The sequence below is a fragment of the Pan paniscus genome, chromosome 20, assembly GCF_029289425.2.
Source record: "Pan paniscus chromosome 20, NHGRI_mPanPan1-v2.0_pri, whole genome shotgun sequence".
NCBI classification, from domain to species: Eukaryota; Metazoa; Chordata; class Mammalia; order Primates; family Hominidae; genus Pan; species Pan paniscus.
This window is the reverse complement of record NC_073269.2, coordinates 17,053,352-17,080,934: the sequence shown is the minus strand read 5'-3', so window position 1 is coordinate 17,080,934 and position 27,583 is coordinate 17,053,352. Positions and strand designations below refer to the sequence as shown.

General features: G+C 45.5%; 2 protein-coding genes across 10 annotated transcripts; both read left to right on the top strand.

Moving 5' to 3' along the window:
* ZNF625 (zinc finger protein 625) lies at positions 1-17,276 on the top strand. Of its 3 annotated transcripts, none has more exons than XR_010110837.1 (5): positions 1-137; positions 11,547-11,673; positions 11,894-11,954; positions 13,132-14,409; positions 16,631-17,276. XR_010110837.1 is itself a non-coding variant. In XM_055103648.2 (5 exons), exons 1-4 carry the CDS (start codon positions 135-137, stop codon positions 14,057-14,059), a joined length of 1,119 nt encoding a protein of 372 aa, XP_054959623.1. In that variant the 5' UTR covers positions 1-134; the 3' UTR covers positions 14,060-14,098; positions 16,631-17,276. The 3 variants fall into 3 exon arrangements, 2 of the variants coding, with proteins under 2 accessions (XP_054959623.1, XP_054959622.1); XM_055103648.2 differs by having other exon boundaries at positions 13,132-14,098; XM_055103647.1 differs by lacking the exon at positions 1-137 and having other exon boundaries at positions 11,517-11,673; positions 13,132-14,098.
* Positions 11,637-26,640, top strand: ZNF20 (zinc finger protein 20). 7 transcript variants are annotated; one of them, XM_014342510.4, is made up of 7 exons: positions 11,637-11,673; positions 11,894-11,954; positions 16,631-16,726; positions 19,039-19,184; positions 22,844-22,979; positions 23,188-23,248; positions 24,769-26,640. In XM_014342510.4, exons 3-7 carry the CDS (start codon positions 16,636-16,638, stop codon positions 26,165-26,167), a joined length of 1,833 nt encoding a protein of 610 aa, XP_014197996.3. In that variant the 5' UTR covers positions 11,637-11,673; positions 11,894-11,954; positions 16,631-16,635; the 3' UTR covers positions 26,168-26,640. The 7 variants fall into 7 exon arrangements, with proteins under 7 accessions (XP_014197996.3, XP_014197997.3, XP_014197995.3 ...); XM_014342511.4 differs by lacking the exons at positions 11,637-11,673; positions 11,894-11,954 and adding an exon at positions 13,963-14,098; XM_014342509.5 differs by lacking the exons at positions 11,637-11,673; positions 11,894-11,954 and having other exon boundaries at positions 14,479-16,726; positions 22,853-22,979.
* Positions 26,641-27,583: the final 943 nt, after the last annotated feature.

Below are 27,583 nucleotides of genomic sequence, written 5' to 3'. Positions count from 1 at the left end.
CGGGATCTCGGTTTTCCGGCCCCGAGAGGGACCAGGTGCCTCCGCCATAGCTTCTGTCGCTCCATCGCCCGCACTGTGACTGGACTGTTAGAGGGATCCGTGGAGAGGAGGCCAGGACACCTGGAAGCCGGGAAATGGTGAGTGTGTGGGGCCGGGGGTCCCGAGACGGGGGAGGGGCCGGGAGGAACCGGCCCGAACCGGCTCTAGCAGGACCCGGGCCTTCCTGCAGCGACTTCGGGTCTGCAGAGCGGAGTCCCCCTGGCGTAGCTCGGCCCTCGGTCCCTTCGGCCGCAGGGTGGGGTTGGGCTGGCAGCCGGGACCCCGGGCGTCCTGTCCCGTCTCTGCGCTGCGACTGCGACCCCGGCCCCGGCCCCGGCCCCGGAGCCCTCTCTGGGGAGCTCCGCGCCCGTAGTCCCGCGTCTCCCCAGATTGTGCGGAGACCACGGGAGGGTCATGGAGGCAATCCTGCCTCGGGTGTGGGGTTCGTGTGGGAGGAGCGGTGGGCTGCGGGGTCCCCAGTCCCCCCTTTTTTCCTGAAAAACTAAATTGAAGGCTAGGCGCAGTGGGTCACGCCTGGGAGGTTGAGGCGGGGGGATTGCTTCAGCCCAGAAATTCGAGACCTGCCTGGGCAACATACCGAGACCCTAGTTTCTATTAAAAATAAATTTTTAAAAAATGAGCCGGGCGTGGTGCCGCCCACCTGTAGTCCCAGCTACTGGGGGGCTGAGGTGGGAGGATCGCTTGAGGGAGGAGATTGGGACTGCAGTGAGCCGAGATCGCGCCACTGCATTCCAGCCTGGGCGACTGAGCGAGACCCTGTCTCAAACAAAACAAAACGAAAACAACAGCAACAAACTAAACTGAGTCCTCTTAAAAATTAAAGAGTTTTGCTTCTCAGAATAGGAGTTTGAAAAAAATGAATGAGAAATGTTTCCTGAATGAGAAACACCCAGTCATGGCTTGCAGTTTGATAACGGAAAGAGCAAAACTCTGCAAAATAACTTGAACTATGTTCTACGCCGAATATGAGAGAACGTGACCAAGGGAAACAACCGCATGTAGCCTCGAGTAAGTGGTCCCCAGGAGGTTCGATGGCAGTTTGGTTTTATTCATTTCAGCGAGACAGGAATTGCAGGGAAAAGATGAATCCAGGCATGGAAGGCTGACAGGGCAGGACACGTAGAAGCGGGGCTTAGAAGGCACAGGTGGTTGAGGGATTCTGTAGTTGGCAGTTGGCTGAGAGTGTGAAGTTGTGTCTAAAATTTGAAAGGGGTAGGAAGGAATGTTTAAGTGAAGGGAGTCTGTTACCTGCCACGTGATTCCATCCCCACCAAAAAACAGATATGTTTCACTAGATTTTATGAATTCTAAGGCATGACTTTACCCTTGCCTTGCATGGCCTTAGGTCTTGTTTGCAATTTAGTATTTATTGGTACAAAGGGTTTCTTTGCAGGTTTTTTTTTTTTTTTTTTTGAGATGGAGCCTCACTCTCGCCCAGGCTGGAGTGCAGTGGCGCAATCTCGGCTTACGGCAACCTCCACCTCCTAGGTTCAAGCAATTCTCCTGCCTCAGCCTCCCAAGTAGCTGGAATTACAGGTGCACGCCACCATACCCGGCTAATTTCTGTATTTTTAGTAGAGATGGGGTTTCACCATGTTGGCCAAGCTGGTCTCAAACTCCTGACCTCAAATAATCCGCCTGCCTCCGCCTCCCAAAGTGCTAGGATTACAGGACTGAGCCACTGTGCCCGGCCTCTTTGCAGGTCTTATGTCTATTTTAATATGAATGTGGGTCAGTTGCCGTGTCTAAACTCCAGAAGGGAGTATGGAGTGTCTGATCTCCCTTACTAATGTAACTGGGAAATTTCAGGTTTTTGGGGGGCCTCCCCTTGGTAAAGAGCCACACAGTTGACTTGATTGGGGTGGGATGGGGAGCTTAGGTTTTTATTTTTAGTTTACAGGTTGAAGGATAGGCTTTTATATGGTGCATTAGAATAAAAATAAAAAAATACTTTATTGGTTACAGTGATGTAGTCGCCTTGTTTGGATTTTTCTACCTTAAATGATTGAAATGATCAGATTCCTATTATAAGGAGATTATTTAAGTGAAAATCTGAGAATTGCCATTCAAGAAAATACAGACTCTAGGGAAATGGGCTTAGAACTCCGGAGCTAAAAGTTAAACTCTTGACCTAGTGCAGTGTCCCACACCTGTAATCCCAGGTTTGTGAGGCTGAGGCAGGATGATTGCTTGAGACCAGGAGTTGGAGACCAGCCTTGGTAATACAAGACCCATGTCTAGAAAAGAAAAATAGAAAAATTAGACAGGTGTGGTTGCACCCACCTGTAGTTCCTGATACAAGGGACACTGAGGCAGGAGGATCACTGGACCCCAGGAGTTTGATGCTGCAGTGAGCCATTATCAAATTTGACATTCCAGCTTAAGACACTGTGATGGCCATGAAGTCTTTGTGTGAGAAAGGTAAGAGGAAAGTTAATCTATAATGAAGATCAAGAGAAAAGAGGCCCTTCCTGGCTCTGTTCAGGCATTTTCAATATTTTACAAAAGAATATAGGTAAGGGCTGGGCGGGGTGGCTCACGCCTGTAATCCCAGCACTTTGGGAGGCTGAGGCGGGTGGATCATGAGGTCAGGAGATCGAGACCAGCCTGGCTAACACGGTGAAACCCCGTCACTACTAAAAATGCAAAAAATTAGCCGGGTGCGGTGGCGAGCGCCTGTAGTCCCAGCTACTCGGGAGGCTGAGGCAGGAGAATGGCGTGAACCCAGGAGGCGGAGCTTGCAGTGAGCCAAGATTGCGCCACTGCACTCCAGCCTGGGCAAAAGAGCAAGACTCTGTCTCAAAAAAAAAAAAAAAAAAAGAATATAGGTAAGAAAGAAGGCCAGTCTATACTGAGGGACAGGAAGGTTCCAGCTGGCTATGCTACTACTGCCAGTCATATGATTCAACCCCAGAATCACATTGCTTTAAACCTCAAGATAGGTTTTACATTTTCACCAGCATTTGGTGATGTCAGTGTTTGGATTTTAGCCACTCCACCCAACAACAATGCAGTGGTGCCTGATTGTTTTCATTTGCTCTTCTCTAATGGCATGCTATTTTTTGACTGGTTGGTTGTTTTCTTATTGAGTTTTGGGAGTTCTATCTTTTGGGTACCAGTCCTTCATCAGACAGGTGTCTTGCAAATATTTTGCTCCAGTCTGCAGCCTGTATTTTCATTATGGTAAGTGTGTTTTCCAAACAGAAAGCTTTTTTATTGTTATTTTTATTTATTATTGCTATTTTTTGAGACAGGATCTCACTTTGTCACCCAGGCTGGAGTGCAGTGGTACAATCTTGGCTCATTGCAGCCTCAACCTCCCAGGCTCCAGCGATCCTCCTGCCTCAGCCCCACAAGTAGCTGGGACTATAGGGGTGCACCATCGTGCATGGGTAATTTCTTTCTTTTTTTTTTTTTTTTTCGTTGAGAGGGTATTTTGCCATGTTGCCCAGGGTGGTGTCCAACTCCTGAGATCAAGTGATCTGCCTGCCTCAGCCTCCCAGAGTGGTGGATTACAGGTGTGAGCCACTGCACCCGACCCAAAACAGAAAGTTTTAATTTGAATGAAGCCCAGTGTATTAATTTTCTCATTCATAGATCATGCTTTTGTGTTGTATGTGAAAACTTATTGCCAAATCCAGGTTTTTTTTTGTTTTTTGTTTTGAGATAGAGTCTCACTCTGTTGCCCAGGCTGGAGTACAGTGGCGTGATCTCGGCTCACTGCAGCCTCTGCCACCTGGGTTCAAGCAATTCTCCTCCCTCAGCCTCCCAAGTAGCTGGGATTATGGGTGCCTGCCACTGCGCCTGGCTAATTTTTATATTTTTAGTAGAGAAGGGGTTTCACCATCTTGGTGAGACTGGTCTTGAACTCCTGACCTTGTGATCCACCTGCCTCGGCCTCCCAAAGTGCTGGGATTTTAGGCATGAGCTACCGCGCCTGGCCTAATCCAAGGTTGTTTTTATTTTCATGTGTATTATGTCTAGAAGTTGCGGATTTTGCATTTTCCATTTGAGTAAATGATGCATTTTGGGTTGGTTTTATGATAGTCGTACATTCTGTATCTCATTCATTTCATTGCATATAGTAGTCCAGGGGTTTCAGTACCATTTGTTGAAAAGACTGTAGTATATCTATTGAGTTGCCTTGGCTCGTTTATGAAAGATTTGTTTGTTTTGTTTTTGAGACAGAGTCTCACTCTATTGCCTAGGCTAGAGTACAGTGGCGTGATCTCGGCTCACTGCAGCCTCTGCCACCTGGGTTCAAGCGATTCTCCTGCATCAGCCTCCCAAGTAGCTGGGATTACGGGCACCTGCCACCGCGCCTGGCTAATTTTTGTATTTATTTATTGCCATTTATTTATTTATAAGTTCTCCATTGTGTTCTGTGATGTATTTATGTAGTCTTTCAAAATACCACACTATCCTGATGACTGTAGGTTTATATGAAGTGTTTTTGTCAGGCATTGTTTATAAGTATTGTGTTGACCATTTTGAGTCTTGATATGTTTTGGATATTTGACCCCTCCAAACCTCATGTTGAAATCTGATCCCAGTGCTGGAGGTGAGGCCTAGTGGGAGGTATTTGGGCCATGGAGGTGGAACCCTCATGAATGGCTTGGTGCCCATCCCACAATAATGAGGGAGTTCTTGCTCTGTTAGTTTACTGGCGAGCTGACTGTTTAAAAAATGGTGACTGGGCGCAGTGGCTCACGCCTGTAATCCCAGCACTTTGGGAGGCCAAGACAGGTGGATCACCTGAGGTCAGCAGTTTGAGACCACCCTGGCCAACGTGGCGAAACTCTGTCTCTTCTAAAAATACAAAAATTAGCCGGGCACAGTGGCGGGCACCTGTAATCCCAGCTACTCGGGAGGCTGAGGCAGGAGAATCACTTGAACCCGGGAGGCGGAGGTTGCAGTGAGCTGAGATCGTGCCACTGCACTCCAGCCTGGGCGACAGAGCGAGACTCCATCTCAAAAAATATATATATACCATGGCATCTCCTCCACCCCTTGTTTCCTCTTTTACATGTGATACCCTAACTCTTTTTGCATTCCATGAGTAAAAGCTTCCTGAGGCCCTCACCTAAAGGCAGGCAAACACTAGTGCCATGCTTCTTGGACAGCCTGTAGAACCATGAGCCAAGTAAATTTTCCTTTATGTATTATCCAGCCACACGTATTTCTTTATAGAAATATAAAACTAAGGCCGAGTGTGGTGGCTCACGCCTATAATCCCAGCACTTTGGGAGGCTGAGGCGGGTGGATCACAAGGAGATTGAGACCATCCTGGCTAACATGGTAAAACCCCGTCTCTACTAAAAATACAAAAAATTAGCCGGGCATGGCGGCAGGTGCCTGTAGTCCCAGCTACTCGGGAGGCTGAGGCAGGAGAATGGCGTGAACCCGGGAGGGAGAGCTTGCAGTGAGCTGAGATCACCCCACTGCACTCCAGCCTGGGGGACAGAGCAAGACTCCGTCTCAAAAAAAAAAAAAAAAAAAAAAAGAAATATAAAACTAACATAAGTCTTTTGCCTTTTTGTATTTCTGCCTCAGTTTGTACACCGGTATGGGCAGTGACCGTCTATATGCCTGCCAGAATCACTGCATGTACTTTTTTTTTTTTTTTTTTTTTTTTGACACAGAGACTCCCTCTGTCACCCAGGCTGGAGTGCACTGGCACAATCTCAGCTCACTGCGACCTCCCCCTCCCAGGTTCAAGCGATTCTCCTGCCTCAGCCTCCCAAGTAGCTGGAATTACATACCTGCGCCACCATACCCGGCAATTTTTGTATTTTTAGTAGAGACAGGGTTTTGTTATGTTGGCCAGGCTAGTCTTGAACTCCTGACCTCAGGTGATCCACCCGCCTTGGCTTCCCAAAATGCCGGATTACAGGCATGAACTACCGCACCCAGCCGTGCATGTGTCTTTACTATAAATCTGGAAGGCTTTTTTCTTTTTTTTTTTTTTTTTTTGAGATGGCGTCTCACTCTGTCGCCCAGGCTAGAGTGCAGTGGCACATTCTAGGCTCACTGCAACTTCTCCCCCGAAGTTCAAGCGATTTTCCTGCCTCAGCCTTCCAAGTAGCTGGGATTACAGGCTCCTGCCACCGCACCTGGCTAATTTTTGTATTTTTAGTAGAGACGGGTTTCATCATCTTGGCCAGGTTGGTCTTGAACTCCTGACCTCGTGATCCACCCACCTCGGCCTCCCAAAGTGCTAGGATTACAGGCGTGAGCCACCGCGTCCTGCCTAGGCTTTTGTTTTCTGACCTGGTTGGCCTAGTAGCATCTCCTTTCTCAAGCTGAGTAGAAGGCATGAGAGCAGACATCCTTGTCTGTGTCTCATCTTTGGGAGAAAGCAGTTAGTCCTTCACCATCACGAATGAGGGTAGTTTTGCATTTTTTATATATACCTTATAGTAAGTTAAGGAAGTTACTTTGTATTATTAGTTTATTGAGTAGTTGTTGTTTTTTTTTTAAGATGCAGTCTCGCTCCGTCATCCAGGCTGGGATGTGCAATGGCGTGATCTCGGCCCACTGCAACCTCTGCCTCCTGGGTTCAAGCGATTCTCCTACCTCAGCCTCCTGGGTAGCTGGGATTACAGGCGCATGCCACCACGCCCAGCTAATTTTTTGTATTTTTAGTAGAGACCAGGTTTTACCGTGCTGGCCAGGCTTGTCTCGAGCTCTTGACCTTGTGATCCTCCCGCCTTGGCATCCCAAAGTGGTGGGATTACAGGTGTGAGCCACTGCACCCGGCCGAGTGTTTTTATCATGAAGAAATGTTGAGGTTTGTCATATGCTTTTTCTGCATCTATTATGATGTTCTTGTGTTGTTTGCTGTTGATCCTATACTATTATGGTGTATTGCATGAATGGATTTTCAGAGGTGAGAGCAGCATTGCTTTCCTGAATTGAATGCCACTTCGTCACGGGTATGATATTGTTATAGGATTCTCTTTTCCAATATACTGGTGAGGTGTTTTCTTTTGAAATTTAAAGGAGATATTCATGTACAGTATTTTAATAGAGTCTAGCATTATCTAGTACAGGATATAGTGTGTGTGTATATATATACACATATACATGTACATATGTTGCATTTATATACAGTATATGGTTTAGTTATGGTAGGTAACTGGTAAATATTACATGTAATGTGTATATGATATAGAAGTGCCACATATAAACGGTATTAGCCTATATGGCATTATACTGTTATAGTGTAAATTTATATACTTTTATCCTCCATAGTATAGTGAGTTTCATTTCCTTATTAGCCTGCAGAATACACCAGTCTCATTCTCCTCTGGGAACAAAGGAGAACCTCACCCTCTTGTTGCTACAGAATGTGCCACCCAAAAATATTCATGATCTTAGGTTTAGGAAGAAGTGGCTATAATATGACAAGAGAAACACTAGGAACAGAGAAAAAGTATGTAATTTTGACTACATTAAAATTTAAGCTTTTCTGTTTTGAAAGACACAATGAAGAAATACAGGAGTATGGTCAAGGTTAGTGGTTCACATCTGGAATCCCAGAACTTGGAAGGCTGAGGTAAGGGGATCTCTTGAGCCTAGGAGTTTAAGACCAACCTGGGAAGCATAGTGAGACCGTGTCTCTACAAAAAATAAAAAAAACTGGCCAGGCGCGGTGGCTCACATCTATAATCCCAGCACTTTGGGCGGCCGAGGCGGGCGGATCACGAGGTCAGGAGACCGAGACCATCTTGGCTAACACGGTGAAACCCCGTCTCTACTAAAAATACAAAAAATTAGCCGGGCGTGGTGGCGGGCGCCTGTAGTCCCAGCTACTCGGGAGGCTGAGGCAGGAGAATGGCGTTAACCCAGGAGGCAGAGCTTGCAGTGAGCCGAGATCGTGCCACTGCACTCCAGCCTGGGCGACAGAGCGAGACTCCGTCTCAAAAAAAAAAAAAAAAAAAAAAATTACCCAGGTGTGGTGGCATGCTCCAGTGAGCCCAGGTACTCAGAAGGCTGTGGTGGGAGGATTGCTTGACCCCAGAGGTTGAGTCTGCAGTGAGCTGTGATTGCACTACTGCACTCCAGCCTGGATGACAGAGTGAGACTCTGTCTCAGAAAAAAAAAAAAAAAAAAAAAAAAAAAGAAATACAAGAGTATAGCTGATCTTAGCAGCTGAGCAGATTCAAGCCTGGTTACTGCATGGTTTATAGAATGCATGAGAATACTGCTTGCTATAGGCTTAAAAAAAAAAAAGAAGAAATAAATTGCAAAGAGTATTCACCAAATGGAAGAAAAACTTGAAAATTCTACACCTGGTCCTCACATATATCCATCTCAGTTGGAACCTCAGTCTCCTTTATGACACAAGGTAAGGGCTGAATTGGCAAACAGGACTCCCAGGCATTGTGTCCCATCACTGCAGGAGGCGAGCTCCACCGTGGAACACTGTCTGGGTAATGGTGTATCCACAGTCCCCCATCTCACCCAGTTTATGGAGTGACAACAAGGAGTGGTCATGAGGAGAGAAGTCTGACCCAGAGTTCTGGATATGTGAGTGGGAGATACTCTCAGGACACCCTCCTTCCTTCCCACAGGGAGAGAGCATATTATCCCCTATGCATTCCAGACTTGTGAAGCAGGGTTTCAAGTCTAAGTCCCTGTCCCTTGTAAAAAAAGATTGTACTGAAATCATGTTAAAAATGTCAAAGAAGGCTTTATTCAGGACAGTTGTGATGTGGGTCATGAGAACTGTAATATGGGAGAGAGATTGACCTCAACCTTGCATGCAGCAACAACAGTATTGAACCTATAGTTCAAGGGTAAATTGAGGGAGAGGATGGAACTTGGTGAGGTATCAAGGGTTACAGAAGAGAAAGCTGATGAGTTATGAATAGGGGTAACAGAACTTCACTGGGTATCAAGTTTGGAGGGGCCAGGGTGGGGATTCTCTGAACTCCCTTAGAAGGATCTTTGCTATAACTGGGTTTTGTAGGACAAGGTCAAAGCCTTGTCAAAGAGGGAGTCCTTGAGACCCCCACAGCTACCTTTTCATGGGGACAACAACAAATCCTTACATTTCTGATTCCCTTCCCACATTCCAAAGCACCCATTTCCCCTCTCTAATCGACATCTTCATCAGTGTGTCCACCGTGATATATTTGAAAGAGCTGTAGTATTTTGTTTTTCATTTTTCCACAGAGCCATGAATGGCTGCATTGGAAACTTTTCTATTTTGTTTATGAATACTTTTCATGAGAGGAAAGCACTCAATAACCACCCGAAACTTTGTTGTGTAAAATACTTAGGTCGGGCCGGGCGCGGTGGCTCACACCTGTAATCCCAGCACTTTGGGAGGTCACAGTGAGCAAATCACCTGATGTCAGCAGTTCAAGACTAGCCTGACCAACATGGAGAAACCCTGTCTCTACTAAAAATACAAAATTAGCCGGGAGTGTTGGTGCATGCCTGTAATCCCAGCTACTCGGGAGGCTGAGGCAGGAGAATTGCTTGAAGCTGGGAGGCAGAGGTTGCAGTGAGCCAAGAGTGCGCCATTGCACTCCAGCCTGGGCAACAAGAGCGAAACTCCATCTGAAAAAAAAAAAATACTTCTGCCGAATGATTCCTGATGTTGAACCCTTTTTCACGTGCTTACTTGTCACTTGTATGTATCTTTGAGAAACGTCACTGAAATACTTTGCCCACCTTTTAATCAATTAGGTTTTTACTTGGTACAGTATTTTATTAATTTTAATAATTATAAAGTAAAAAACTTAAATTTTACCAGCTTATGCAATTTTAACTGTACAGTTGATTTAGTTAGACAACTCTACATAACTTTAATCATACTGTATTTTTCTTTTTGTGACTACCTTGGCTGTTAGCATAGTATCCTAAATTTTCATGCTTGTTGTAACAAGGGACAGGTTGTTATTTTAAAAGATTAAATAATATTCCATTGCATATATATATATACCTATCACATTTTTGTTATGCATTCAGCAATCAATGAATGGACAGGTGGATTGATGCAGCTCTTGGCTATTGATTTTTTTTTTTTTTTGAGACTGAGTCTTGCTCTGTCGCCAGGCTGGAGTGCAGTGGTGAGATCTCAGCTCACTGCAACCTCCGACTCCCTTGTTCAAGCGATTCTCCTGCCTCAGCCTCCCGAGTAGCTGGGATTACAGGCATACGCCACCGTCACCACACCAGCTAATTTTTGTATTTTTAGAAGAGACGGGGTTTCACTATGTTGGCCAGAATGGTCTTGATCTCCTGACCTCGTGATCCACCTGCCTTGGCCTCCCAAAGTTGGCTATTGTTAACAGTGGTTTTCAAATGTGTCTTCAAGATCTGGATTTCAATTTTTTTTTAATTGAAAATAAGTAGACACAAAAGTAGATTGCTGAAAGATATGTTAATTTTGGCCAGGCGCAGTGGCTCACGCCTGTAATCCCAACACTTTGGGAGGCCGAGACAGGTGGATCACAAGGTCAGGAGTTCAAAACCAGCCTGGCCAAGACGGTGAAACCCTGTCTCTACTAAAAAAAATACAAAAATTAGCCAGGCATGGTGGCGGGCGCCTGTAATCCCAGCTACTTGGGAGGCTGAGGCAGAAAATTGCTCGAACCTGGGAGGCTGAGGTTGCAGTGAGCCAAGATCGTGCCACTGCACTCCAGCCTGGGTGACAGAGTGAGACTCTATCTCAAAAAAAAAAAAAAAAAAAAAAAGGTAGTTATATTATTTTTTTCAGGCACCGTCATACTATTCCATAGGGGCTGAGCCATTTACCATCCTTTGGACAGAGCACATGGGGTTCATTTTCTCTCTTGATGGTGTTCTCTCACACCATTTCACACAAAAGTTTTTACATTTGATAAATATTTGCCTTTTTGTTGAGACTGGACACCCTGGAGTTTTTGCCTCTCCAATCTTGTTGCCATTCAACCTTCAGCAATTCATCAGTTATAATTCAGGCTTTTCTATCCAAGCACAGTTTCCAAGAAAGGTTTCTGCTCTTGATTTTTTGTTTTAGTTAGTTATGACTCTTATCAGTCAGATTGGTAGGGCCTCAGCCAGGCTTGGTGGCTCATGCCTGTAATCCCAGCACTTTGGGAGGCCAAGGCTGGTGGATCACTTGTGGTCAGGAGTTGGAGACCAGTCTGGCCAACATGGTAAAACCCCGTCTCTACTAAAAATACAAAAATTAGTTGTGCGTGGTGGCAGGCGCCTATAATCTCAGCTACTTGGGAGGCTGAAGCATGAGAATCATTTGAACCTGGGAGGCGGAGGTTGCAGTGAGCCAAGATCATGCCACTGCACTCCCGCCTGGGTGACAGAATGAGATTCTGTCTCAAAAAATAATAATAATTAAAAAAAAGAATTTCTTTATGGAAGAGTGAGTGTTGACAGAGTAAAAAGTCTGATGACCAGATCATGGAATAAATGTTTGGAGTCCATAGCTGTCAGTCTCACCCATGTTTCTTTACACATGTGGGATGTTTCAGGATTCAGTGGTCTTTGAGGATGTAGATGTGAACTTCACCCAGGAGGAGTGGGCTTTGCTGGATCCTTCCCAGAAGAATCTCTACAGAGATGTGATGCAGGAAACCTTCAGGAACCTGGCTTCTGTAGGTAAGGGTAACAATATTACTTTCCTCAGTGAATTAGAGAACAAGTGTTTCTAGCTTGTTAGTAGTGTTGAGTGATTTGGAGTGTGGACAGGGAATAGTGAGGACAGGGAATAGGAATATGAATAAATGCTGCAAGGCTGCAGTGTACCATGAACTTAGAATCTAGTACTTTTTTCATAATTTTGCTAATTTAGGACTATTTTTCTGGTTCTGTATTTTAGGAAAAAAATGGAAAGATCAGAAAATTGAAGATGAGTACAAAAATCCCAGGAGAAACCTAAGGTAATTCGCATTCACAAGAGAAAGTGATGTCTCTCTAGACAATCATAGAATGGAAGAAAATGTTAAAAAGAAGCAAACAAGAAATAAGCCAAGTTCCACTGTATTTATTCTTACAAAATTTTCTCTAGGGCCGGGTGTGGTGGCTCACGCCTGTAATCCCAGCACTTTGGGAGGCTGAGGCAGGCGGATCACGAGGTCAGGAGATCGAAACCATCCTGGCTAACATGGTGAAACCCTGTCTCTACTAAAAATCCAAAAAAATTAGCCGGGCGTGATGGCGGGCACCTGTAGTCCCAGCTACTTGGGAGGCTGAGGCAGGAGAATGGCGTGAACCCGGGAGGCAGAGCTTGCAGTGAGCTGAGATCATGTCACTGCACTCCATCCTGGGCGACTGAGCAAGACTCCGTCTCAAAAAAAAAAAAAAAAAAAAATCTCTAGAAACATATATTTAAGTGTGACATAGGCTGAACATCCTGGCTCAAGCCTATAATCCAGCCCTTTGGGAGGTTCAGGTCAGAGATTGCTTGAGCTGAAGAGTCTGAGGCTACACTCGGCCATGATAGCACCATTACACTCTAGCCTGGGTTAAAGGGCAAGACCCTGACTCAGAAGCAATAAAATTGACAAAGACGGTTAGTACTTGTAAAATAGTTTACCTGAAAATAGTGTTGGCCGGGCGCCCAGGTGTATGCCTGTAATCCTAATGCTTTAAGAGGCAGAGGTGGGGGGATTGCTTGAGTCTAGGAGTTTGAGACCAGCCAGGGAAATGTGACAAAACCCCATCTCTAGCAAATATACAAAAGTTAGCCGGGCATGATGGTATGCTTGTAGCCTCAGGTAATCAGGAGGCTGAAGTGGCAGGACGGCTTCAGATTGGGAGATGGAGGTTGCAGTGAGCTGAGATCTCACCACCGCACTCCAGCCTGGATGACAGAGTGAGACCCTATCTCAAAAAATTTTTAAAAAGTACTAAGAAGCCCTATATCAATATTATCTTTCTTGATAACAGGTATAGCTGGGCCATCTTGTAGAGCGTGTGTGGTCTGTTCATGTTCAGACAGGGCAGAAAGCCTACACATTGCTGTACAGTGTTAGAAATACAAGTGCAATGACTTGTTAATGAATATCAAATCAGTGATAAAGGAACCCATTATGATATACTTCTCATTGTTCACAGAGGTCTTATGGGAGAGAGACTCTTAGAAAGTAAAAAAGATCATCAGCATGGAGAAATTTTGACCCAGGTTCCAGATGACATGCTGAAGAAGAAAACTCCCCGAGTAAAATCACGTGGAGAAGTCAGCGTGGGTCATGCATCCCTTAATAGGCACCACAGAGCTGACACTGGACACAAGCCATATGAGTATCAGGAATATGGACAGAAGCCATATAAATGTACATACTGTAAGAAAGCCTTCAGTGATCTCCCCTACTTTCGAACACATGAATGGGCTCACACTGGAGGGAAACCTTATGATTGTGAGGAATGTGGAAAAAGCTTTATTTCCCGTTCAAGCATTCGAAGACACAGGATAATGCACAGTGGAGATGGACCCTACAAATGTAACTTTTGTGGGAAAGCCTTGATGTGTCTCAGTTTGTATCTTATCCACAAACGAACTCACACTGGAGAGAAACCATATGAATGTAAACAGTGTGGTAAAGCCTTTAGTCATTCTGGTAGCCTTCGAATACATGAAAGAACTCACACTGGAGAGAAGCCTTATGAATGCAGTGAGTGTGGGAAAGCATTCCATAGTTCCACATGCCTCCATGCACATAAAATAACTCACACTGGGGAGAAGCCGTATGAATGTAAACAGTGTGGGAAAGCCTTTGTTTCTTTCAATTCCGTTCGATATCATGAAAGAACTCACACTGGAGAGAAGCCCTATGAATGTAAGCAATGTGGGAAAGCCTTCAGATCTGCCTCGCACCTTCGAACACATGGAAGGACTCACACTGGAGAGAAACCCTATGAATGTAAACAATGTGGGAAAGCCTTTGGATGTGCCTCGAGCGTTAAAATCCATGAAAGGACTCACACTGGAGAAAAACCCTGTAGCTCCAACACTTCGAAAGGCCAAGGCGAGAAGATCGCTTAATTCACATAAGATTCCTAGAAGCCACTGAATCCAATCATGGTAAAAATGTGTTTCCCTCAAATCATGGGAACCATCGCAAAATTATTCTGAAGCTTCTGCAGTCACTGTCATTTGACAGCATTCAGAAATAAATGCCAGTAGCCCAAGAGCAAAAATTTTGGGGAGTAGTTTAGCTGAGGCCTCACTCAGATACCTAGGACACAGAGTTGGAAATAACTCTTAAGAGAGACACACCTCCAGTAAGACCTTAAGACAGTTCTGTCATAAAAAAAATACGAGGTTTGGCCGGGTGCAGTGGCTCATGCCTATAATCCCAGCACTTTGGGAGGCCGAGGCAGGCGGACCATGAGGTCAGTAGTTCGAGACCAGCCTGGTCAATATGGTGAAACCCCATCTCTACTAAAAAATATAAAAATTAGCCAGGTGTGGTGGCGCCTGTAGTCCCAGCTACTCAGGAGGCTGAGGCAGGAGAATTGCTTGAATACAGGAGGTGGAGGTTGCAGTGAGCTAAGATTGCGCCACTGCACTCCAGCCTGGGTGACAGAGTGAGACTCCGTCTCAAAATAATAATAATAATAATAATAATAATAATAATAAGGTTAGCCCAGCAAAGTGGCAGGTGTATATATACAGAAAGGTCAGAAAAATCTGTTCCCTCCTATTGAAAGCCCAATACCTAAGTGGCAAGCCCTCATTTTAAGAAACTCACTAAAGGGATAACGGAAGTGCCATTGTCAGACTCACTGCCTCAGAAAGACCTTTATCAAAACAAAAGGCTAAAGTTCCTATTCAAAAATATCCTATAATAAATGGCTGGCTATCGGGTACACTACGTATTTTATGCCATTCGTTCTCACGAGTTTTCTTTCTTTTTTTTTTTTTTGAGACAGAGTGGGGCTCTGTCTCCCAGGCTGGAGTGCAGTTGCACATTCTCAGCCCACCGCAACCTCTGCCTCCTGGGTTCAAGCGATTCTTCTGCCTCAGTCTCCCGAGTAGCTGGCTTTACAGGCATGAGCCACCATGCCCAGCCTCTAATCTCTTTTTTTTTTTTTTTTTTTTTTTTTTGAGACAGAGTCTCACTCTGTTGCCCAGGCTGGAGTGTGTTGGTGTGAGCTCGGCTCAGTGCAACTTCCACCTCCTGGCTTCCCGGGTAGCTGGGATTATGGGCACCCACCACCACGCTAGGCTAATTTTTTATATTTTTAGTAGAGACAGGATTTCACCATGTTGGTCAGACTGGTCTTAAACTCCTGACCTCAAGTGATCCGCACCAGTGTCTCCCAAAGTGCTGGGATTACAGGTGTGAGCCACTGTACCCGGCCTTCTAATCTTTTTCCAGCCTTCTAATTTTTTTTTTTTTTTTTTTTGATACAGAGTCTTGCTCCAGGTTGGAGTGCAGTGGTGTGCTGTCGGCTCACTGCAGCCTCCAACTCCCGGGTTCAAGCGATTCTCCTTTCTCAGCCTCCTGAGTAGCTGGGACTATAGGTGTGTGCCCCCACACCCGGCTAATTTTTGTATTTTTAGTAGAGACAGGGTTTCACCATGTTGACCAGGCTGGTCTCGAACTTCTGACCTCAGGTGATCCACCTGCCTTGGCCTCCCAAAGTGCTGGGATTACAGGCGTTAGCCACTGCGCCCGGCCATTTTTGTATTTTTAGTAGAGACGGGTTTCTCCATGTTGGCCAAGCTGGTCTTGAACTCCTGACCTCAAGTGACCCACCTGCCTCAGCCTCCCAAAATGCTGGGACTACAGGTGTGAGCTACTGTGCCAGGCCTAATATCTTTTTTTTTTTTTTTTGAGACGGAGTCTTGTTCTGTGGCCAGGCTGGAGTGCAGTGGTGCAATCTCGGCTCACTGCAACCTCCGCCTCCCAGGTTCAAGAGATTCTCCTGCCTCAGCCTCCTGAGTAGCTGGGACTACAGGCATGCGCCACCACGCCCAGCTAATTTTTGTATTTTTAGTAGAGATGGGGTTTCACCATGTTGGCCAGGATGGTCTCAATCTCTTGACCTCATGATCTGCCACCTTGGGCTCCCAAAGTGCTGGGATTATAGGCACCACGCCTGGCCCTAATCTCTTCTCAAAGTACTTTTTTCTTTAATGAATGTCTTAAATAAAAACTTTTTTCTAACCACAAACTTTTTTTTTTATTATTTTATTATGTAATTTTTTTTAGAGACTTAGTCTTGATGTGTGGACCCGGCTGGAGTGCAGTGATATTCACAAGTGTGAGCTTAGTGCATGAGAGCTTCATATTCCTGGGCTCACAATCCTTCTACCTCAGCCTGCCAAGTAGCTGTCACTACAGGTACCAGCTGCTGTGCCTGGCTTCCACCTTTTTTTTTTTTTTTCTTTAAGCAGTTCCTTTTAAAGACCAAAGAAAACCTGTCCTCTTGTGTGGCCTGAGTTGATCTATGAACATTATTCACTATGACCCAGAAAATCCCACGAAGTCGTGCATGTTAGAAGGATGAAACCCTCATGTTCACTGTAAACTGTGAAGGTGCTCAGGCCATCACAGGTATGCCTATATGAAAAGCCACCAAGTATCTGAAATATTTTCTTTTACAGAAATTATGTGTACCATTTCAGTCTTAGAAAGTGGAGTTGGTCGCTGTACGCAAGACAGACACTGGGGCTGGACTCACCATCAGTGGCCCAGAAAAGGTACTGAAATTTGCTTACAAGTGCAGAGTTATGCTGAACTTAAGGGTATAGATGTAGATTCCCTGGTTATTGAGCACATCCAGGGAACAAGGCACCCATAATGTACCACCTGACTTACAGAACTCATGGGCAGATGAACCCATCCACAAACTCCCCTGCCACATCCAGATGATGCTTAGTGAAAAGAAACACCTTGTTCCAAAAGCAGAAAAGGAGGCTGCACGGAAGAAAAAGATACCCCAGAAGAAACATAAACTTAAGAGACAAATAAATTCAGCCAAAAGAAAATGCAAATAAAAGTTCAAAACAAAACAAAAAAAACCTCTAAAATTCATAAAACACAAAATGACAAACTCTATTAAATATGCCTCTATGATATCTCTTAGATAAAAGTTGGCCGTAATAGAGAAAATGAAGATAGGTGTTGGTGACTGGCAGATTCTGGGTCTACGATGAATCAGAGAAGGATGGTTTTCACTTTGTTTTACATTTTTTTAATGCTTGATGTTGACTTGGTAGAAAGATGATAATAAAGAGATTCTTCTGTCTATGTGTTTTTTTTAGATTACTCATGTGGACTGAAGAAAAAAAATTAAATTTGTTAAAGAAAGTGAGTTTGATTTAGGATTGTGACTGAGGACAATAGCCTGGAAGCAGTTCTGACAGATGGCTGCTATGTAATATTTTGGTTCACAGTTTATAAGAGACATGTGGGCCCTGTGCTCTATCTTGTTTTTTCTTCAAAGCATAATTCTGGAGAGCTGGAGAGTCCCAGAGTCAGGAATGTTATAAAGTCAGGCTGGAAACCAGAAATAAGTAACATGACTAAACATTTGTGTGTTTTTTTGTTTTGTTTTGAGACGGAGTCTTGCTCTATTGCCCAGGCTGGAGTGCAGTGGTTCAATCTCGGCTCTCTGCAACCTCAGCCTCTTTGATACAAACGATTCTTCTGCCTCAGTCTCCCGAGTAGCTGGGATTACAGGTGGGCACTACCACACCCGGCTAATTTTTGCATTTTTAGTAGAGATGGGATTTCACCATGTTGGCCACGCTGGTCTCCAACTCCTGATCTCAGGTGATCCAGCCACCTCGCCCTACCAAAGTGCTGGGATTACAGGCTTGAGCCACAGCGCCCAGCCACTACTGCCTCACTTTCATGCAGTTAAATAATCTTGGACACTTCCTCCTCGACTTTATACATACACACTGGAGGAGAGCTTTGCTTGTGTGTTATTCTCGCAGTGGGATTGAGGATGTTTGTCTCATGGAAACTGATGAATGATGTGAGAAGCAGGTGAATAACCTGCAGGGGGCAGCAGAGACCGACGCCAGGGACTGGACGCTGAGGCTAGTATGGATCCTGCCAAGGAGTGAAGTGGAGTTCTGGGTGCTTCCTGGGCAGCCGCCCTCCCCTGCAGGTGGCTTGCAGCTGCTCAGAGCAGATCCAGAAAGAGTGTGGGTTCTGACATGCTGCAGCGCCCTGGAAAGCAGGAGACCCATGTGCAGGTGCACTTCAGGAGTTCTGTCCTTTCTGCGGCTGTACATCTGGAATCTGGGGCCGTTTTCGGGAGCAGTGTTTTGGGTTTGACATGCATAGAGTCCCTGGGGTCAGACTGTAATTTGCATATCTGAAGAAAATCCGTAAAGATCAAGTTCAGGGAAATAACTGTTTGGGACCTCTCCTGGAGAAGGGGCTTATGAAGTTGACAGTTTATTTAGGTCAGAAGTTTAAAATCACCAAGTGAGAGTTTTCTGCCGATGAAGATGAAGGTCTGGAAGGAGGGAGCGTTTCCACACTGTGAGGTGGGGTGAGATGTGTGAAAGCCTTGGCCATGTCTCATCCCTAATTCCGGGCCCCTGAAGGACAACTGCCTCTCCTTCTTGGTGCAGTCGTGTCTGGCCTGGTCTGGGCTCCCCTTCCTGCTCTGAGGTCAGCAGATCGCTCCATTGGACACCCAGTCTGGAATTCCCTGCACACACTTAGAACCCCGTGCAGGACGAAGAAGCACTGACAGCCCATTGAATGAGGAAGAAGATAGTGCCCTGTCTAAAAATCAGGAGCAAATTTGGCTGAAAAGAAAATATCCAATGACCAGGGCTCAGGGAAAGAGTTGTCCCTTAGGGAGAAGCTGTGGCTAGAACCGATCAGTCCGGCTTTGCAGGGCCGGTTACCCAAGGCTTCTGCCGTCACTCAGTTCTGAAGGGGCGGGGCCTTGTACCTTGTCCAATCAGAAGCGCCGGGGCGGAGCCCGGCCAACGGTCCATCCGGAAGGAGGAGGCCCATTCCAGCTTCTACTTTTGTTGCTATGCAGGTTGTTGTCGGGATACCAGATTTCCTACTCCGAGAGGCCCCGGGTCCCTCTGCCACAACTTCTGTCGCTCTGCCGCCTGCACCGTGACCCGCAGTATTCACGGGAGCCCTAGAGAGGACACCGGGACACCCAGAAGCCGGGAAATGGTGAGTGTATGGGGCCGGAGTCCCCAGACGGGGGAGGGGCTGGGTGGAACCGGCCGGAAGCGGCTGTGGCGGGATCTGGGCCTCCTCGCCGCGCCTCCTGGATCTGGGACCCGAATCCCTCTGTCTCAGCTCGTCCCTCCGTCCCCTCGGCCGCAGGGTACGGCTGGGCCGGCAGCCGGGACCCCGGGCGTCCTGTTCTGTTCCTGCGCGGGCGACTGTGGGCCCCGACCCTGGAGCCCTCTCTGGGCAGCTCCGCGCCTGCAGCCCCGCGTCTCTTCAGATTTTGCGGGGACCACGGGAGGGTCATGGGGGAATCCCGCGGAGGTTTTTTTCTGTTAAAGAGTTTGGGCCGGGCGCGGTGGCCCATGCTTGTAATCCCAGCACTTTGGGAGGCCGAGGCTGGCGGATCACGAGGTCAGGAAATCGAGACCATCCAGGCTAACACGGTGAAACCCCGTCTCTACTAAAAATACAAAAAATTAGCCGGGCATGGTGGCATGCGCCTGTAGTCTCCGCTACTCAGGAGGCTGAAGCAGGAGAATCGCATGACCCCAGGAGACGAAGGTTGCAGTGAGCCGAGATCACGCCACTGCACTCCAACCTAGGGGACAGAGCGAGATTCCATCTCAAAAAAAAAAAAAAAAATTAAAGAGTTTGAGCAAACAGCGATTCATGAGTGAGAAACGCCCAGTCATGATTTGTGGCTTTGGTACCAGAAAGTTTTAAGAAGAATTGCATTTTGTTAACGGTGGAGGGGGTCCAGGTTCTTGGCGTCTTGAACAAAGAATTGGACAAAACGCACAAAGCAAGGAAGGAATGAAGGGATTTAACACTCCACAGTGTGCGAGCGGGGCTGAGCACAGGGGCTCAAAGGCCCCGTTACAGAATTTTTGGGAGTTTAAATAGCCCCTGGAGGATTCCATTGGTTACTTGGGGTATACTCTATGTAAAAGGAGAGGATGAAGTAAAGTTATAAAATCATTTACTTGGCTTACGCCCTATGGAGTAGGTATTTCCTTTCATAGCTGAAGTTTGAATAGGCCTTATGTTCCCTGCGTCCAGACCCTATTTTCCTGCCTCAATTTGAGTTTGATTTTGGTGTCCTTAGGTAGTTTCTTATAGCACTAAACACACTTCAGTCTAATCGCTGCTGCTTTAAATTTTTTCACACTGTCTATAGGGACTGGCTTCCTCCTGCATTTTCCTAATCTATGGGTCTCAAATCCTCCACCCTGCTACCCCGCCCTAACTCTTCAGCGGTTTGCAGTAACATCTTAAATTTTCAATTACTTTTCCGCATCTCCAAACATTAACTCCCCTTCTCCAACTCACAGTATTATCAACTTTCTTTTTTTTTTTGAGACAGAGTTTCGCTCTTGTTGCCCAGGCTGGAATGCAATGGCATGATCTTGGCGCATTGCAACCTCTGCCTCCCGGGTTCAAGTGATTCTCCTGCCTCAGCCTCCTGTATCAACTTTCTTTATTGTAGAGTATATTTCTTCATCCTTTCTTTCACATAGATGCAGTATTTTAGTGGTTTGTCATCTTTTCACAAGGTCATGGATGACTCTTTTTAAAATATTTGTGTTCTGTTTCTGAACATTTCACATAGAATAGAGAATAACCACTTGATACTCCAGTGAAAAACCTCTGTTCCTCTCCTCTTATCTTCGTAAGGCACAGACACCATCTCAGAATGTCTTTGGGTTGTTTCCTTTTTTTTTTTTTTTTGAGAGAAAGTCTCTCTCTGTAACCCAGGCTGAATTGAAGTGGCGTGGTCTTGGCTCACTGCAACCTCCGCCTCCCAGGTTCAGGTGATTCTCCTGCCCTCAGCCTCCCGAGTAGCTGGGTTTACAGGTATGCGCCACCATACCCCATGTATTTTTAGTAGAGATGGGGTTTCACCATGTTGGTCAGGCTGGTCTCAAACTCCTGAGCTCAAATGATCTGCCTGCCTCAGCCTCCCAAAGTGCTGGAATTTGACAGGCGTGAGCCACCGTGCCTGGCCTGTTTCCTTTTTGAAAACTTTACAGGGTGATGTGTCTTCAGGAGTCCCAATCTATCTTTTCCTGGTCCTGGGTTTCAGAACCGCCTGGGGCTGAACCAAAATGCCCACAGCTCCCATCTCTCCTGGCCTACTGAATATCAGCCCCTGTGTCAGTCCTCCCAGAGGATAGCCTGAGGCAGGGTGTGGGATCTCCCAAAGGAGCAACTGAATTTCCCAAATGGGAGGAGACTCCTCGTACACTCTTCATCTAGATAGCCAACCCCTTGGGATGCTCAGTTTTTCTCCCCCAGTCCCAGCTTCCATTATTTGGATACACATAGCTGATCAGCCAGTTGGATGTTGCTATTAAGGGAAAGGTGTAGGTGAAGTGAGCCACAGCGGAGTCATCTCAACAAAGCCATAAAGCCATGACATAACAGTGCATTACTCACATCCCAGACAGATGAGGGCAGCACACCTTGCAGGGCAACACAGAGTGGGGGGAACATCCAGGATGCACATTCAACCAGCAGGTGGGGAGAAAGACAGACAGGGACCTTTGGGCCAGAGTTTTTCTTGGGGTCCAGGGCAATGCCCAAGGAGGTTTCTCTTAGGGAGTTGTTTCTGGTAGATTTAGAGCAAGCAGGTGCTAGTTCTGTGAAGTCAGGCTGTGATTAACAGGTGGTCTGTGCCATCCATGTGGGTATAAGGGTCAGTGGGGCAAGTCAAGTTGGTCTGTCTAGCTTTTCCACAGTGAGGTCATCACCAGGAGGCAGCCGTGTAAGTCACATATGTGGGTTGAGCACATGCAGGAACTGGGAGGAGGTGGATAACTGGAAACTGTTGAGGTCAAGTGCAGCTTTCTTCTTCTTCTTTTTTTTTTTTTTTCTGAGACAGAGTCTCTTTCTGTCGCCCAGGCTGGAGTGAAGTGGCGCTCTCTCAGCTCACTGCAACCGCCGCTTCCCAAGTTCAAGCGATTCTCCTGCCTCAGCCTCCCGAGTAGCTGGGATTACAGGCATGTGCCAACATGCACAGCTAATTGTGTATTTTTTTTTTTAATAGAGACAGGGTTTCTCCATGTTGGTCAGGCTGGTTTCGAACTCCCGACCTCAGGTGATCCGCCCACCTTGGCCTCCCAAAGTGCTGGGATTACAGGCATGAGCCACTGTGCCTGGCCTATTTATTTTATTATTATTTTTTTGAGATGGCGTATTGCTTTGTCGCCCAGGCCAGAGTGCAGTGACGCGATCTCGGCCCACTGTAACCTCTACCTCCTGGGTTCAAGCCCTTCTCCTACCTCAGCCTCCCGAGTAGCTGGGACTACAGGCACCCACCACCATGCCTGGCTGATTTTTATATTTTTAGTAGGGACGGGTTTCTCCATGTTGGCCAGGCTGGTCTCAAACTCCTGACCTCAAGTGATCTGCCTGCCTCAGCCTCCCAAAGTGCTGGGATTACAGGCGTGAGCCACCGCGCCTGGCCAAAGACCCTCTCTCTTAACAAAAAAAGGCTTGGTTTGTGGGAGGACGTGAGTATAGACAGAAAGTAAGAGGTGTGATGACCAAGTCATGGGATAAATGTTTGGAGTCCACAGTATCATGAGAACTTCTTAGGAATAAAGTATAGGCCTCCAGGGCTGTTAGTCTTACCTGTCCTCCTTTACATATGTGAGATGTTTCAGGATTCAGTGGCCTTTGAGGATGTGGCTGTCAGCTTCACCCAGGAGGAGTGGGCTTTGCTGGATCCTTCCCAGAAGAATCTCTACAGGGATGTGATGCAGGAAACCTTCAAGAACCTGACCTCTGTAGGTAAGAATGACAATATTACTTCCCAGTGAATTAGAGAACAAATGCTTCTAGCTCATCAATGCTGTTCATTGATTTGGAACATGGACAAAAAATACTTTGATGAATAAATCAGGCATGGCTACCATGTACCATGAATACAGAATCTAATGATTTTTAAATAAATTCATACTAATTCTGGATCTGTGTTTTCTCCGGGTCTGTGTTTTAGGAAAGACATGGAAAGTTCAGAACATTGAAGATGAGTACAAAAATCCCAGGAGAAATCTAAGGTAATTTTCTCTCGCAAGACAAGGCAATGCCTCTAGAAAATCTTAAAATGTGAGAAAATAGGCCAGGTGCAGTGGCTCACGCCTGTAATCCCAGCACTTTGGGAGGTTGAGGTGGGTGGATCCCAAGGTCAGGAGTTCGAGACCAGCCTGGCCAATATGGTGAAACCCTGTCTCTACTAAAAATACAAAAAAATTAGCTGGGCGTGGTGGCACATGCCTGTAGTCCCAGCTACTCGGGAGGCTGAGGCAGGAGAATTGCTTGAATCTGGGAGGCAGAGCTTGCAGTGAGCCGAGATCGCGCCACTGTACTCCAGCCTGGGTGACAGAGTGAGACTCCGTCTCAAAAAAAAAAAAAAAAAAAAGTGAGAAAATGTTAAAAAGAAGCAAAAGAAATAAGCCCAGTATCAAATTTATGTATTCATAGAAAGTTTTCCTAAAAACATATGTTTAAATGTAACATACGCTGGGCTGGGCACTGTTGCTCATACCCCCAAATCCCAGTCCTTTGGGGCTTTCAGACCAAAGGATTGCTGGAGGCCAGGAGTTTGAGGCTGCAGTGAGCCATGATGGTACCACTACACTCCAATTTGGACAACAGGGTGAGTTGAGACCCCAACTCAAAAAAAAAAGACGCACATGTTTAGTATTTGTAAAATAGTTTACTTGAAAATAGGATTACGAAGCCCCATAGAAATACTAATTTTTAAAAAATATATATACCCAGACCATCTTGTAGAGCATATAGTCCATTAATATTCAAACGATTCAGACAGAGCAGAAAGCTGACACTTTGCCGGGCAGTGTTAACAATGCAAGTGCAATAGTTGTTAATGATATAAATCATGTTTTTTTCTTCTTTTTTGAGACAAGAGTCTCGCTGTGTCACCCAGGCTGGAGTGGAGTGGTGTGGTTTTAGCTCACTGCAACTGCCACTGCTTGGGTTCGAGGTATTCTCGTGCCTTAGCATCCCAAGTAGTTGGGATTACAAGCGCACGCCGTCACACCTAGCCAATTTTTGTATTTTTAGTAGAGACAGGGTTTCGCCATGTTGGCCAGGCCGATCTCAAACTCCTGGCCTCAAGCCATCTGCCCGCCTCAGCCTCCCATAGTGCTGGGATTACAGGCGTGACCCACCATACCCAGCCAATATAGATCACTTTTTTATTTTTTTATTTTTTTTTGAGACAGAGTTTCGCCCTTGTCACCCAGGCTAGAGCACAATGGCGCAATCTCAGCTCACTGCAACCTCTGCCTCTGGGGTTCAGGTGATTCTCCCAACTCAGGCTCCCGAGTAGCTGGGATTACAGGCACCTGCCACCACGCCCAGCTAATTTTTGCATTTTTAGTAGAGACGGGGTTTCACCATGTTGGCCAGGATGGTCTCAAACTCCTGACCTCAGGTGATCCACCCACCTCAGCCTCCCAAAGTGCTGGGATTACAGGAGTGAGCCACTGTGCCCGGCCCTATAAGTCACTTTTAATCAAACCGTTAATAATGTGCTTCTCATTTTTCACTGAAGTCTTATGAGAGAGAAACTCTGTGAAAGTAAAGAAAGTCATCACTGTGGAGAAAGCTTCAACCAGATTGCAGATGACATGCTGAACAGGAAAACTCTTCCTGGAATAACACCATGTGAAAGCAGTGTGTGTGGAGAAGTTGGCACGGGTCATTCATCTCTTAATAGGCATATCAGAGCTGACACTGGACACAAGTCATCTGAGTATCAGGAATATGGAGAGAATCCATATAGAAATAAGGAATGTAAGAAAGCCTTCAGTTATCTTGACTCCTTTCAATCACATGATAAAGCTTGCACTAAAGAGAAACCCTATGATGGTAAAGAATGTGCAGAAACCTTCATTTCCCATTCATGCATTCAAAGACACAGGGTAATGCACAGTGGAGATGGACCTTATAAATGTAAGTTTTGTGGGAAAGCCTTCTATTTTCTCAATTTATGTCTTATCCATGAACGAATTCACACTGGTGTGAAACCATATAAGTGTAAACAATGTGGTAAGGCCTTTACTCGTTCCACTACCCTTCCAGTACATGAAAGAACTCACACAGGAGCGAAAGCCGATGAATGTAAAGAATGTGGGAATGCATTCAGTTTTCCTAGTGAAATTCGTAGACATAAAAGGTCTCACACTGGAGAAAAACCCTATGAGTGTAAGCAATGTGGGAAAGTCTTCATTTCTTTCAGTTCCATTCAGTATCATAAGATGACTCACACTGGAGAGAAACCCTATGAATGTAAGCAGTGTGGGAAAGCCTTTAGATGTGGCTCACACCTTCAAAAGCATGGAAGGACTCACACTGGAGAGAAACCCTATGAATGTAGGCAATGTGGTAAAGCCTTCAGATGTACCTCGGACCTTCAAAGGCATGAAAAGACACACACTGAGGATAAACCCTATGGATGTAAGCAGTGTGGGAAAGGCTTTAGATGTGCTTCACAACTTCAAATTCATGAAAGGACGCACAGTGGAGAGAAACCCCATGAATGTAAGGAATGTGGAAAAGTATTCAAGTATTTTTCTTCCTTGCGTATACATGAAAGGACGCACACTGGAGAGAAGCCCCATGAATGTAAGCAATGTGGAAAAGCATTCAGGTATTTCTCTTCCTTGCATATACATGAAAGGACACACACTGGAGATAAGCCATATGAGTGTAAGGTATGTGGCAAAGCCTTCACTTGTTCCAGTTCCATTCGATATCATGAAAGGACTCACACTGGAGAGAAACCCTATGAATGTAAGCACTGTGGTAAGGCCTTTATTTCCAATTACATTCGATATCATGAAAGGACTCACACTGGAGAGAAACCCTATCAATGCAAGCAATGTGGCAAAGCCTTTATTCGTGCCAGTTCATGTCGAGAACATGAAAGAACTCATACCATTAATAGATGAGAAATCCTATTAGTGGAAGCAATGGGAGAAGCTTTCTGTTGTCCCACTTCCTTTGAAACACGAGAAAAGAGAGTGGTGAAAGAACCTCTGGATAACTGCTTTTTGAATTGAGAAGAGAGACTTGCGATAAGACAATAGAATCTAGAAGAACTTGGATGGTTTCGTAATACAATTCACCTATAGCCAATCTTGCATGAGATTTCAAAAGCACAGAAAAGGCAGGCATCAGTCACATATTAGAGGCACCACACAGGGAGAGAGGTGTGTGGCTGCCCGCTTCCAGCCCATTTTCCTGATTCTTTGGCTTGTTAATCGAGAATATCCCCCAAATCACTTGTCTGTGTTCCTCAGAGTTGTAGGTCTCCAGATATGTCCCCAGTGCTCCACATTAAAGATACATGCCCACTTTGCTATTTCTTCAGAAATGTTAAAATGTTTACCAGAGAACTAATAAATGTTGTTATGGCTGGAAATACTCTCTGATGCCCAACTCTTCTATAGATTGAGTTGGTTTAAGAGGTCTACTTTGTATTGCAAGCATTGTTGTTTCTACGGATTAGTGAGCCTGTTCTTGATTAAACCAACTAGATGGGAGCTTGTTCCTCTGCTGCACTGTGCAGTGGTTGGTCTCACCAAGGGCTTTTATGTAAGAGCCACCTTGCTCTTATCAGGAAATTTCAAGCGTTTGCTGTTATTCACAACTGAATGTAATGTCTCACTTCGTTTTTAACTTTGTATGAGTATACCTGACTAAAAACACTAATGCGGTTTCTTGGCAACAAATACTTCTGTTCATGTATTTTAGAAATAAGCTTATTAACTGTTTATAACAACTGCATACTAACAATTATTATTTTTTAATGAAGAAGCTACATTACAACGTCCCATTAACATCATGTATTAGATCAAGTTGATAATGTTACCATGTTATCCGGTGGACACCGTAAGTCAGTGTTGCCATGTGGATGTCAGGCATATTTTTCCTCATGTAGATTTTACTTTTCATGCTTATATTATTAGTTTTTATCTGGATCATGAATTTTCATCTATTCTAAATACCAAAGGTGATCTCATGTTCTTATGAGTGACTTCTGACCAAAGACCACCAGTGGCATAAGTGTCGTCAAAGAGGGTGTAATATACTGTAGTAATGAATATGACCAAAAGCCATAGATGACTGTGAGATGTGTGAGATATTAAAAGGTAGTCACATTCGTGAGAAGAGAAAAATTTGGGGTATGTTTGCAATTTAAAGTGTTTTCTTCTGTCACATTTCAAGACATGGTTAAAGAATGAGGTTTTTTTTAATTTTAATTTTAATTTTTTTTTGAGATGGAGTCTTGCTCTGTTGCCCAGGCTGGAGTGCAGTGACTCAATCTCGGCTCATTGCAAGCTCCGCCTCCTGGTTCATGCCAT

Excerpts from the sequence above, each read along its gene's own strand:
- ZNF625 (XM_055103647.1), top strand. The coding sequence starts at position 11,517 with ATGTTTCTTTACACATGTGGGATGTTTCAGGATTCAGTGGTCTTTGAG. Across the intron at positions 11,674-11,893 it reads CAGGAACCTGGCTTCTGTAG|GAAAAAAATGGAAAGATCAG; the intron begins GTAAGGGTAACA and ends TCTGTATTTTAG. Across the intron at positions 11,955-13,131 it reads AATCCCAGGAGAAACCTAAG|AGGTCTTATGGGAGAGAGAC; the intron begins GTAATTCGCATT and ends CATTGTTCACAG.
- ZNF20 (XM_008966342.6), top strand. The coding sequence starts at position 16,591 with ATGAAAAGCCACCAAGTATCTGAAATATTTTCTTTTACAGAAATTATG. Across the intron at positions 19,185-22,843 it reads CACCCAGAAGCCGGGAAATG|ATGTTTCAGGATTCAGTGGC; the intron begins GTGAGTGTATGG and ends TACATATGTGAG. Across the intron at positions 23,249-24,768 it reads AATCCCAGGAGAAATCTAAG|TCTTATGAGAGAGAAACTCT; the intron begins GTAATTTTCTCT and ends TTTTCACTGAAG.